This window comes from Podarcis cretensis (assembly GCF_951804945.1).
Source record: "Podarcis cretensis genome assembly, chromosome: Z".
Lineage (NCBI taxonomy): Eukaryota > Metazoa > Chordata > Lepidosauria > Squamata > Lacertidae > Podarcis > Podarcis cretensis.
This window is the reverse complement of record NC_137184.1, coordinates 33,307,846-33,320,876: the sequence shown is the minus strand read 5'-3', so window position 1 is coordinate 33,320,876 and position 13,031 is coordinate 33,307,846. Positions and strand designations below refer to the sequence as shown.

Sequence of the window (13,031 nt, the reverse complement as noted above, 5' to 3'; positions counted from 1 at the left end):
ATCTGCTGTGCATGCAGAAGGGCCCAGGTTCAATCCCTGGAAACTCTGGGTAGGACCAGGAATGCCCCCTGCCTGAAACCCTGGACAGCTGCTGCCAGACACTGCCCTTCACAATCAGAGCAGGTTACAATAATTTAAAATGCAATATTTGAAACAGCTAAGAGAAATGAGAGTTACTTGAATAGGGCAGGTCCTGAAAACACGTCTCAAGTGTCAAAGCCAGGGTAAAGAGGTGACTCTCCAGCATATGGCATAAACTATTACTATGAAGGTACTAGATGCATCTCTGTGGAGAGGGAATGACACAGAAGAAAACAATCCACAGGCTGCCACAGATAATGCCCTCTCCTGGGCCACACAGCCACAAACACACCTGAACTTCTAATGGAGTTACTAAGAGAGCCCCCTCTACTGATCTTAACACCAGAGTGTGGAGGGTAGGACACGGTCTTTCATTAGTCAGTACTGAGCTAGATGGACCTATGGGTCTGACTGCACAGTAGGAGGCAGCTAGCTTCCTAGGCTTCTATCTGCACCTTATTGAAGATAGGAGGAGACCTGCTGAATCAGACCAAAACTCCTATCTCTCCCAGCTTGCTGCTTGGCACAAAGAATGACACAGGTGCTATTGTCAAATTTAGCACTGCTGCAAAAAGCTAGTGCAGAGGAGAGGTGGGCTGGTCCTGGACCAAAGTACGCAGATGACCTATCTGGCTACATGTCATCACCAGCTGCAGGATTTGAACTCCTCCCCAAGAATACACACAAAAACCCTAACAGGTGATAACGTGGGTGAGGTCAGACCAGACTGGTTTGTACAGGCCCCAGATCCGAGAGTGGCTTTTACTTCTTGCCTGCAAGCATTTCCAAGTCTCTTCCTGTATCCAATGATTTAATGCTTCCCTTTAGCCTAGCCTCTAGGTTTTCTGATCTTCCTCTTGGCAACCACCTTTACTGCTGCTGCTGCTTCTTGGCACTGATTTACAGGCTGCCTTACACAGGAGGTGGCTTCCAGAACAAATGGAAAGCTGGCCAATGATGACTCATGCTCCGTTTGCTCTCTGGGTTCTGAGCTATGATAACAAAAATGACAGGCCTTAGTGTTGGCAGGTAGGCACCCCACCCAGACAATGAGTTCACAGCTCCCATTGCTACCCTGCGGGCAGGCAGGCAGATTAGATTGAGGCAAAAAAGCAAAGGCTGTACATCCCAGATTGAGACGATGCCTCATGGAGCCCAAACAGGAATCCTGGCCTATATTTACTCTGAACATTCAGGGCTTACCTGCACTCACCTTTTGCTCCCCAATTTCCAGGCACAGCAACTTCCCAGAAATGTTACTCTAGTTTAAACCCATACAAATGAAACACACTTCCAAAGCTGTGCCAAGAGATTCGCATGTTATTGATCTATTCCAAGGGCATGGGCGTAGCCAAGGGGGTGGCAGGGAGGGGCAGCTGCCCCCCATCAATAAAAATAAAAATACATAGGTAATTGAGGTTCTGCTCCTCCCAACAAAAGGACTGCCCCCCCAACAAAAATCCTGGCTACGCCCATGTCCAGGGGTAGGAAGGTTTTACAGCCCGAGGGCCACTTTGCCTCTTGGGAAACCTTCCAGGGGTGGGCTGAAATAGAGGCAAAAGGGGGCAAAGCAATGGATGCAACCCTTACCTTCTGTACAGTAATGCAGCCTTGGGTCTCCAGATGTTGTTGGCCCCAAAGGTCAAGGATGCTGTGACCTGCAGTCCAACAACATCTGGGAGCCCAAGCTTGCTAGAGGCAGCAGTAGGTTACGTTCAAGCAGTCCAAGGCTTCTTCACACACCTCTCTCCACCCAGGCAAGCAAGACACATTATTGACATTCAAGGGCACATTCCAGCCAGGCAAAACCACTCAAGGAGGGCATGGAGCAGAGCCAATAAAAAATTTTGTTTTTATTATTTATTTGCCCCACCATTTTCCCTGACCAGGACTTACACAAATTGAAACTATACAGATAAACTACAAAAAGTTAAAAGATGCTTGTTGAAAAGTAATGAAACCCCGATAAAATTAAAATAATATAAAGAAGAGATGTTGCCTGGGTAAAGCACTGAGGGCTGAATAGGCCCCTAGGGCAAATACGTCATCTACTCAGAGACATCCTTGTACAGTGGTGCCCCGCAAGACGAACGCCTCGCAAGACGGAAAACCCGCTAGATGAAAGGGTTTTCCGTTTTGTGGGCGCTTCGCAAAACGAATTTCCCTATGGGCTTGCTTCGCAAGACGAAATGTCTTGCGAGTTCCTGCGGGTTTTTCCCCCTTTCCCCCCCCCTTTTCCTAAGCCACTAAACCACTTATCAGCTGATCCGCTGATAAGCCGCTTATCAGCTGATCCGCTAAAAGCCGCTAAGCCGCTAATAGCGCTAATCCGCTAAGCTGTCAATGGGCTTGCTTCGCAAGATGAAAAAACCGCTATACGAAGAGCCTCACGGAACGGATTAATTTCGTCTTGCGAGGCACCACTGTACTAGAAACTGGCTGGCACCCAAATAAAAAAATATGCTGCCCTGCCTAGGCTTTGAAAACAGTAAAAGTTTGGTATTCTTAGCACAAGCAAGGTGGGCACTAGATGGAATCAAATATTCCACCCCCACTGCACTTCCCATGCCTTTGCTTCCTCTGTGGAAGCACTTTCCCTCTGACATTTGCAAGACAGAGGGGCCCTTTAGGTTTCTTCCAGGATATTCCAAAGGTAAGAAGGGGCGAAATGGGAAGAAAAGAGGAAGAAGGTAGGAGATGACATCAAGGATTAATGGGCCAGCAAATGGTCGTCCGTAGACCTCACCTTGCTCACAGACTTTCAGTTGCCAACTCCTGTAAATACAGGGTATGGCAGGGGTTGCCAACCTGGCTCCCAAGGGCACACATATGCCTGGAAAGGACTTCCCTGGTGCTTGGGACGTCCTCGCCATCTGCTAAAATTAGGCTTGAAGTAAGGACTCTGCTATAGCAAACTGAACAGGCTGTGGTGTGTGCTTCGTTGCAAGGGGTGTGGAGATGAGCATGCTTCTCTGGTTTGCAAGCATGCCCAGGGGTTAAAAAAGCTGGCGGCCTCTGGTGTATAGATTGTCAGTGACCTCATGTTAAGATGAGTGAAAATGCAACAGCATCCTAAAGATTGGATTGTAGCCAATGCTAGTCCTACTCTAAGTAGACCTACTGAAATTCATAGGCAGGTCCAGGGCTTTTTTATTTAGCTAGAACTCAGTTCCAGCACCTCTCAAGTGGGCACCATTGCAATTCTAAGAGAACAATGGAGGCGTTCATGGTGAGTTTTGGCACCTCTTTTTCTAGAAAAACTGTACCGGGCTGGTCCATTGAAAACAGAGTATAATTTAGTTGGAGAAAACGCAGCGCTCACAGCAAGGTTTTAGGAGATAAGTTGGCCCCTTTTCCTGCCAGAACGCTCCCAAGATGAACAACAGCAATCATATCACTAGGGATAAAAGAGGATGGCAGTGAAGAATTGCATGCAGATCCAAAAGAATAACATGCATTTCTGCTGCCCAAACCCAAAGCTGTTTCCTCTAAACCTCTCTGCTAGTGCCATGAAGAAAAGACCATGTTCTAGAGCTGGATTCCCTAATGCAGTGACTGTGGGAACCACAACACCTTTGAAGGACTTCACCAGGCTCCCAGTTCCTCCTTATCTTTTATTTTTAGGCAAGTTCTTTTCATTTTGCTGTTCGCTTTTGCTGTTTGGGAAGCAGTTTCATCCTCCTTTTTTGTCTGTGTTTTACTTGGGGCTTGAGGAGGGAAGGTTGCAGTTGTTTCACCTGTCTAGGGCAGAAGTTCAGAGCCTCACCAGTCTTCACTTCTGCAAAATGGGTATTTTGTGCTGCCTATGACAGATTCCTCAGATTCCCAAATGTGCCCTCAGACCCATAAAGATGAGGAACCTTTCTCCTAGTGCTGCTCCTGTAGGAAAGCCAACTAACTACCTGTGTGCCACATAAGGGGCCGGCAGTCCAGATCCAAGACCAGGTGGTGCACGTGAGGGGCGTAAGATTTCACTTGCTCAATGTGCAGGATTTTTGTTCTCCACTGCTTCCCGTCCAAATCCTGAAGCAAAGTCTTGATCTGGGTTGCTGTGGCCTCTGCCCACCTTTGCCACTCGCCCCTGGCTGAGAGAGCCAGGTCCTTACTTCCTGCATCCTGTAGAATACTGTGGTCTGCAAGGGCCACCTTGTCCTCTTGTACGCTGGACACCGCTTGCACTGGGAGCTGCTCGCGAGGTTGATCCTGATGTGGCTTGTGGTGCAGCCTAAGGGCATTCACTGGAAAGGATTCCACATTCTGGTGGATATGCAGGATCCCACCCACATCTTTCCGCAAAACCCGGCAGGCGATTGGCCATCCTGCCTCTGACGTGGGGATCAGTCCCAGATTCACCCTGTCAGCGACATCCCACAGTTCCAGCTGCAAACAAGGAAAGAACATAAGACAGTTGTGTTTTGCAAGTTTGAGATTTGTCCGCATCACCTACCCTGACTGGCAGCGCGTGTCACACAGCTCAGGCAGGAGACTGGCCTTTTGTGCACTTTTCCTGAGATTGTTTTAACTGGAAATGCCAGGGATTGAACTGAGGACCTTTGGCGTACAAACCGCATAATCTATCACTGAATGGAAGGGGAAGAATGAGAGCAGGCATAACAGAAGGAAAGTGTGAGGGGAGACTTTGTTTCTTTAAAAAAAAAAACAAAAATGTATTTGAGATGCAGAGAGGAATGCAGAGAAGGCAGCAAAGGGAAGTCTGGGCTGCTCTAACAGATAATATAGCAATTCTCACTCTGTTGCTTCAGAGGGCAACAGGTGAGAAACTGAACTGCTGGACAATCAGAGACGAATAAAACTCTACTTCATGAATACAAGCAAGTGGCAGAGATCAACCCCCATGTCAGGGCCAGTGAAGTCAGAAGACCCTGAATCCTTTATGCATTTAATAAAGTAGGCACCATTCAAATTACAATACTTTCCCATGGTGGCTTGTAACATTTAAAACTACATTAAGTGGTTTTACACAACATAATCACCATCCTAGCAGCAGCAATTAACAAATTACAAATCAATACATCACAGCCAGCTACACCAGTGTTAGACTAAAAATAGAGGCTACTGCCTTTTAGACTCCCACATCTGGAGCAATGCGGAACAAACGAACAAGGCTTTTTAAGGTTCCCTAAAAACTACCAAGGATAACATATTTCAAGGGGAGAGGGACACAGCTCAAAAGGCCCTGTTCCTTGGACCCAGCTGCCAGACCTCCTTCCTGCCTGCTTTGCCCTGACAATTATTATTTTATATCCTGCTTATTTACTCTTTACTGATGTACACAAGAAAGCTTACATAACAAAATACAAAAGCAAAACCTTGTAATTAAGCAAAACCTTTTTTAAAAAGTAGAACCATTTAAAAAAGAAAAAGTAGATGGCACTCAACCATAAAAGCAGCAGCTGGAACCAGAGTAAAAGCAAAGTTCTGAAAAAGTGTGCCTAAATAGAGTTTTCAGGAGAGGTTGTGATGGGAGGGAGGAGAGTGTGTCTTATCACTGTATTTGCAGGATTTATCAATGCTGCCATTTGTTGCCATCTGTTTGTCTCGAGAGAATGGAGTGTGCCTCTCGAGATGAAGTCAAACCACTGCATTAGCAGCGCCAAAATGACCTCCCCAGGGCACAAGCCTGGGCAGTGTGTAGGGAGGTCCTGGGCTGCTCCAATAAGACTCCCCTTCTCAGCCTCAGTGGTGCAGTCCAAAAGAAAGCAGAGCAATATGTTGGGTTGCAGGAGTTGCTGGAAGGAGGCATACAATGCACTTTCTAACCATCTTAAGTAGTCATTGATAGCATGATCTTCCACAAACTTGTTTTAAAGGTATCCAAATTAGGAGTCATTCCTGCCTCCTGTGGGAGCAAGCTCTCTAGTTTTAACCATGCACTGTGTGAAGAAAGACTTTCTTTTGTCTGCCGTTAATCTTCCAACATTCGGTTTTGGTGACCCTTCCATATTGTTGGATTACAGTTCCCATCAGCACGGGCAAATGTCAGAGGTGACGGGAGATGATAATTTATTCATTCTATTTAGGTCATTTCTACCCCTCTTTGCTCACCTTCTGATTATCTCCCTGGTGAACGAGGCACCGATCCTGCACACGGTTCAGTTGCAAATTCTTCTGCAGTGCTTCCACGGCATGCGGGTTCCACTCGCAGGCATGGACAAAGGCAGCACCAGCATGAATGAGGTACGGCAGGGTGAAATAGCCAATCCCTGAAGACAAGGGGGAGAACAGCCACTCGTTATCTTACAGAATACCTTTAAAAGTGGGTTAGACAAATGATAGGGTTATATGGCTACTAGCTCCCCAACCAGAGGCAGTGTGCCTCTGAATACAAGCCGCTGCGGTGCACAGGTAAGTGCTACTGCACTCTTCTCCTATTGGTGGGCTTCCCAGAGGAACCTGCATGGCTGCAATGTAGAAAACAGGATGCTGGACTAATGAACTCTGGATGTGATCCAGCAGGGCTCTCTTTAGAAGCCTTAGTTGGCAAAGCAATGGGTCAAATGCTTCTTGCTAGGGCTAGAGAACCATGCTGCCAGTCACAGCACAGGATGTGTGGGAAATGTAGTTCAACTTTAGGAGGGCTAGACCCCTGGAAGAGGGAACCAAGAAAAACCACAGAGAAATCAAGCGAACTGAGTTCATGCTACTTCTATACATGGCTCAAGGCACCCACCTGGCTTCAAGACCCATCTCTGGATGGCTAAACTATTTAGAAATACAGTGGTGCCTCGCAAGACGAAAAGAGTCCGTTCCGCGATTCTCTTCGTCTAGCGGTTTTTTCATCTTGCGAAGCAAGCCCATTGACGGCTTAGCGGATTAGCGCTATTAGCGGTTTAGCGGCTTTTAGAGGCTTATCGGCTTAGCAGCTTAGAAAAGGGGGGGGGGAGGAAAAAAACCCTGCAGGAACTCGCAAGACATTTTCGTCTTGCGAAGCAAGCCCATAGGCAATTCGTTTTGTGAAGCACCTCCAAAACGGAAAACCCTTTCGTCTAGCGAGTTTTCCGTCTTGCGAGGCATTCGTCTTGCGGTGCACCACTGTAGGTTGTGCCCCAAATGGGGCTGCAGAAAGAGACAGCAGCCGCTTTGCTGCTCCTTCGTATCTCAGTATTTACCAGCGTAGAGGTCTACCACCACTTCCCCAGCACACTTCAGAGATGCTATTCGCAGCTTCTCGGTGATGTTTCCTGGAGACAGCATGCACTGTGTCACATCAAACATGTACCTGCGGAGGCAACCGAATCAGAAGATGACCCCAAGGAATCAAACTTGTACTTGTTAAGTACTTGTAGTTCTTAACCAACCCCTATTTGGGGTGGGAGGAAATTCAGAGCATACAAGGATTCTTTTCTAAATACTGTGCACATATACAAACAAACAAGCTTATAGCGCAATGCCTACACATCTACTCAAAGGTAAGCACTGAATGCAATGGGATGCATTCACAGATAAGTATATATAGGACTGCAGCCTTATCTACCTTTTGCCCTGGGAAGTGAAACATTCACCATACCCTTACCCCACTCCAATCTTCACCCAATACCCAGACCAGCTGAGTTTTCCAGAGCCAACTCAAAAATCTTACTATATGAAAATGACTGCAGACTTCAAATTTACCCTTTGCTTTTTTTAGAATTCATTGGAAGAAATAGCTATCATATTTTTGACGGGCACATTTACTTCAGCATAAGATCAGGCCAAAACAGAGGGAGGGATGAGACTTCTGGGCCTCTCAGCTGAAAGATCAGCAACTTCTGGCTCCTCTCCTTGAATTCTTTCCATTCCATCTGGCCATTACTGTATAAGAATTCTGTAACTAAAAATAAGTTTGCTTTTTCCTCTTCCCTCCCACTCCCTTTTCTTTTTGTGTTGGATCTCTGAGATGTCAAGCCTGAGGGCTGGGTCTCATTGCTGACCCTTGTAAGCTGATCTGGCTAAAGATTGGGGTGAATGAACACTCCTTAAACACCTTAAATTTTCTAGGCTTAATTAGACTCCATTTTTCAGTGAACTCAAAGAAAGAAGACAGTGTGGTGGAGAAAATATTACACTGCACCTCTCCCTTACCGAATTCCATTCTCTATGTGTTCAACCCAGCCATCCTCCCCCAGCAACAGGGTCACTGTTGGGGATCGAAACAAATCTGACTGCACACGTCCGCGTTTTGCCACACGTTGGGCCCCGAGTGCACCAGCAACCACCTCCCAGAGCTCTTGTCCTGAAAGAGAACAGTTGTAATGGGTTTGCTGAGAAAGGAAGCAGCTCAGAATGGTCTGGCACAATGTTGTGTTTGTAATTTACCCAGCTCTCCCCATAGGGGTTCTCTGAAGCTCTCCTCACTGAACAGAACCAGATCCCCGTGCCGTTGCCAGGAGCGTGGTAGATCTCTCTCCAATTCTTTTGACCAGGCAACTCCATGGCTCAACATCAGGCACTGCAACTCATCATACAGTTTCTGGATGGGAGGCCGGAATTGGGCCGCTTTTGAAGGAATGGGATTCTGCAAATGGGGTGCAAATGATTAGTCAGTTTCCTATTTCATACACATACCACGCACCACTTTCAAACCCTATACAAATCTGTTGGCAGCAAGCACCACCTTTATGGTAAAAACTCTAAAAAATTGTTTTGTAGATCAACACCTGGAAAATATTCACGTTATAGCCTAAATGATTCCCGAAGTATAATAACAGCATGTGGCCCCACCACTACCACACAGCCATACTTTGGCATCAGAGATCAACTGATGGCATCAAATAAATGAAGCAGGTAGGAAGCAGAGAAGAAGACAAGACAAAGGCAAGAAAAGAGGGAGGGAGGCAGGCAGGCTTGATAACAGTCATTGCCAAGTGTAGTGACAAACCTGTAGGTCATGAAATAAAAGCAACCTGCCAACAAGAACTTGGCTCACCAGAATCCATGTTAAAGCACAGGTCTTCCCAGGCAGGATACTTTCCTTCAGCTGATGCAGGTGCTCTGCTGTGAGCTTTTGGCCCAACACAGGCAAGGCCATGGCACCATCAGGAAGCTTCTGCACACGGTAACTGCTGTCCAGGAAGCCCTCTCTTTGCAAAAGTTTCCTGCAAAACCAACAACCTGATGAGCTCCCAGAGAAGACTATCGACTAAACCTACAGAAACTCTTTGCTATTGCTGCAGGGAAGAAGATCCAAGAGGGAGGGCAGGGAAAGCTCTTTGTCAGCTCTGTCAGAAGTAGTATTGTGCCATGATTACCAAGGAGGGGGTAGCTAAGCTTCATGGCTGAGAAGATGAAAAACCTTCTGGCCTCTGAGATGCACTAGAAATGGCCGACCTGAGTATCCAAACAGCCTCTACGAGGCCTGTGTGCTTCACAACTGTGAATTGGGGAAACAGGTATGTGCTGGAGAGGATGGAGAGAAAAGATGCTAGACTGCAGGGATGGGGGACATTTTCCAGACTGAGGATCACATTACCTTATGAGCAACCTTCCAGGAGCCATATGACAATGGTGCATGGAGCCAGAAGCAACAAATGTGCCTTGTGCTGTAGGCCACACAACACTCAGATGTTACACACACATATCTCTCATCAAGAGGCATTGTTAAATTTCAAACATGTGTCCCAGCCAAATGAAAGCTAGGAAGGGTATGACCAGGGTGAATCTCAAGGGCTGAATAAGAAGGGCTGTGTTTAGTCCCTGGGCCTGAGGTTCCTCATTCTCATGCTAAAATTGTCTCTCTTGCCTGGGATTTGGAAGAGGTCAAATGCACCGCTGAAATGAACATATAACTAGGCAAATGCATAGTTCTCTGTATTTATTTGTGGGCAAGTCTTTCTTCCTTTCTCTGCCGATCCCCCTTAGCAATGGCTAGGATCTCCAGCACTGGGTTGATACCTTCACTTTTGGCATTGCCTTTTTCAGACATAAGAGTAAAAGGTAACTCTCACTAAGAAAGCAAAGTGGTACCCTCAGAAAAATCAAGGCATTGTGAGCTAAATAAGTCTGACTCTTTGCCACTGGTACTCCTAAACCACTGAGAAATAGGTCTGTTCATTTCTACAAAAGCCTCACTTCCATCAACATAGCACCTCCAGTTTACTGATGACATGCATGATGAATGTACCTTTCTTGAGCATTTATTTCATTTCCCCCACCCCACCTCCTAACACCTGTCGCCATACCTGAATAGCTGAGCAAACTGTGGCTCAATAACAACAGCTGCAGTACCACAAGAACATGAATCTTCCGTGTTCATCTTATCGGGAATGGGGAGGGGTTCTGCCTAAAACAGAGTATTTATAAACAGCGAACATCATGGTGGTGTACAATAAAACAATTAAAACAGAACAATGCTGCATACGACAAAACAAAAGACTAACACTGAATATGCATATACCATCACCCCCGATGGATCTAGCTAGCATTCGCCGCAAAATAAAGTTTGCCCACATAACTCATCAGAAGACTCCTGCGGGGCTTAAATGCAACTCCTCTTTGCACGGGTTGCACACAACACAACAAGCGCAACACAGGCAGTCAGCCCAGAGAGATACCTAATTATTCATTTTTTGCTTCCTTTGTTTCTGCAGAAGGGGATAGAAGGCTTCAGATTCCCAGCAGCAAACGCCACTTTTTGAAAGGTGGGCAACCCTCAGGAACTACGATCCTATCTATATATTCGGATTTGGGAAAGATTCGGACCGGACTCGGATTTCTAAGGAAACACGCGCAGGAGCGAACTGTGCACTTCCTTCTATCCCTCCATACTCGTTGGTTGGTTACTATGGCCACCACAGACGTGAGTCCTTCTATCCCTGCGTACTCGTTGGCTGGTTGCTATGGCCACCGCAGACGTGAGCCTGTCTATCCCTGCAGACTCTTTGGCCGGTTGCTATGACCACCGCAGATAGGAGCCCGTCTATCCTTGCAGACTCGTTGGCCGGTTGCTACGGCAGCCGCAGACAGGAGCCCGTCTACCCCTCTGGATTCGTTGGCCAGCTGCTAAAGCTGCAGTATGGCAAAATGCCCGAAATTCTTTTAACACTGTACGTAGCGATACATACTGGAGAAATAACCCACCCATGCGTCTCCTCTCCTTACGTAGCCCTTTTGTTAGTGAAACGGGGTATCTCTACTGTTTTGTTTGTTTGTTTCTGGAGTGCATGCCTTCAGAAAACCTTTGGGTCTGAACTTATTCATGGACTCCATTCCCCATCCCCGCACAGCATGCACCACAAAAATCACTGATCCACGGCTTCCTGGCCATTCCATGGCCCAAAAACGTGGTTCCGAAGCATGGATCCTCATGGATCCTCACGCTTTTTGCATTGAGCCACCCCAAACTCACCGTCAAATCACACATCATGTCCAGGGGCACAGCCTGCACCACAAAAAAACTCGGATCCACGGTTCCTGACAACTCCATGGCCCCAAAACGTGGTTCTGAAGCACGGATCCTCATGGATCTTCACACTTTTTTCATTGGGCCAACCCAAATGCACCATCACATCACACATCGTAGCCAGGGGCACAGCCAACACCACAAAAAACTCAGATCCACGGCTTCCTGGCCATACCGTGGCCCAAAAATGTGGTTCTGAAGCATGGATCCTCAAGCTTTTTGCATTGGGCCAACCCAAAGTCACCGTAAAATCACACATCATGACCAGGGGCACAGCCTGCACTACAAAAAACTCGGATCCATGGCTTCTGGGCAACTCCATGGCCCAAAAACGTGGTTTTGAAGCACGGATCCACATGGATCCTCATGCTTTTTGCATTGGGCCACCCCTACCTCACCATCAAATCACCTGGCAATTCCATGGCCCAAAAACGTGGTTCTGAAGCACAGATCTGTATGGATCCTCATGCTTTTTGCATTGCCCCCCCCCAACTCACCGTCAAATCATACATCATAGCCAAGGGCACAGCCTGCACCACAAAAAACAAAAATGTCTTCATCGGCATCCAGTGTTGGTGCATAAGTGCTTATAATAGTAGCCTGGGTTTTTTGTGAGCTTTATCCGAAGGGTTGAGAGTCACTCAATCCCAGTAGGAACTTCTGACAGGAGCTTCACAAGGTCGTTTTTCATAGCGAATCCTATCCCATGTATTCAGTGTTCTTGTTCTGATAGACCTTTCCAGAATAATGTGAAGCCTCCTTTTTCTTCCTTCAGTTGTCCCTCGCCTGCTCTTCAAGAGTCTTAAAGCACTGCACTATCAATGTTAAAACGTCGCAGCTCTCTTGCCATGATGGCAGTTCTGTGTTTAGTACGCACGCTGTTTGTGTTATCTGACAAAGTCCATATATTCCATGTTCCAAAGTTCAACTGTATTTTATGACCCCTGGGTGGTGATCCCACTGGGCACGGTAATCCAGTCAGGGAAAAAGGGAGGCAGACTATGTTTAGGGCACCGTTTCAAGCCCCTCCCCCTTTTCGGGGTGAGCAGAGTGGATCCTAAAAAGGGCTGCTCAGTCACGGATACAGCTGCCGAGCTGCTCAACTGCCTCGTTCCTTGAGTCAGAATGACTGAATCTGTATCCACCGCCCATGTGCTAGTTCATGACTAGGGGCTTCCAGATTTCACATTTCTGCCCCCGTAACCATTTGCTGATCGACATGGCACTTTGGGGGATTGGGTTGGGTTTTTGGAAGACACCTGTGTGTGAATTTGTTTTATGTGTGTAGATCAGTGCACGCTGACCAACACACAGTCTTTGCAGTAGGGCTCTGTTCTGATGGCATGAGTAGTCACGACGAACTGGTGGATCCTATCTGCTACAGCCTTCATCCGCCTTCACAGCCATTGTAACACACCGCTTGTTATCATCCACCTGTTCTGCCTTTGAGGACTTCTTGGATCATTCTTTGCCTAGCTCCTTCCCTGTTATGTACTAAGCTTGGATCCTAGAACAATAGGCAAGTAGGATACTAGAATGCAACAACTGATTG

The 13,031-nt window shown here is 47.0% G+C and overlaps 1 protein-coding gene across 3 annotated transcripts; it reads right to left on the bottom strand.

Annotated features, from left to right (window-relative positions):
• Positions 1-3,975: 3,975 nt before the first annotated feature.
• TRMT12 (tRNA methyltransferase 12 homolog) lies at positions 3,976-12,627 on the bottom strand (the record flags this gene model as incomplete). Of its 3 annotated transcripts, none has more annotated exons than XM_079962445.1 (8): positions 11,977-12,627; positions 10,260-10,360; positions 9,008-9,176; positions 8,398-8,596; positions 8,164-8,314; positions 7,212-7,321; positions 6,148-6,305; positions 3,976-4,461 (listed from the first exon to the last, which is right to left on the bottom strand). In XM_079962445.1, the coding sequence occupies exons 1-8, from the start codon at positions 12,058-12,060 to the stop codon at positions 3,976-3,978; spliced, it is 1,458 nt and encodes a 485-aa protein (XP_079818571.1). In that variant the 5' UTR covers positions 12,061-12,627. The 3 variants fall into 3 exon arrangements, with proteins under 3 accessions (XP_079818571.1, XP_079818573.1, XP_079818572.1); XM_079962447.1 differs by lacking the exon at positions 11,977-12,627 and adding an exon at positions 10,632-10,825 and having other exon boundaries at positions 10,260-10,356; XM_079962446.1 differs by lacking the exon at positions 11,977-12,627 and adding an exon at positions 10,632-10,824.
• Positions 12,628-13,031: the final 404 nt, after the last annotated feature.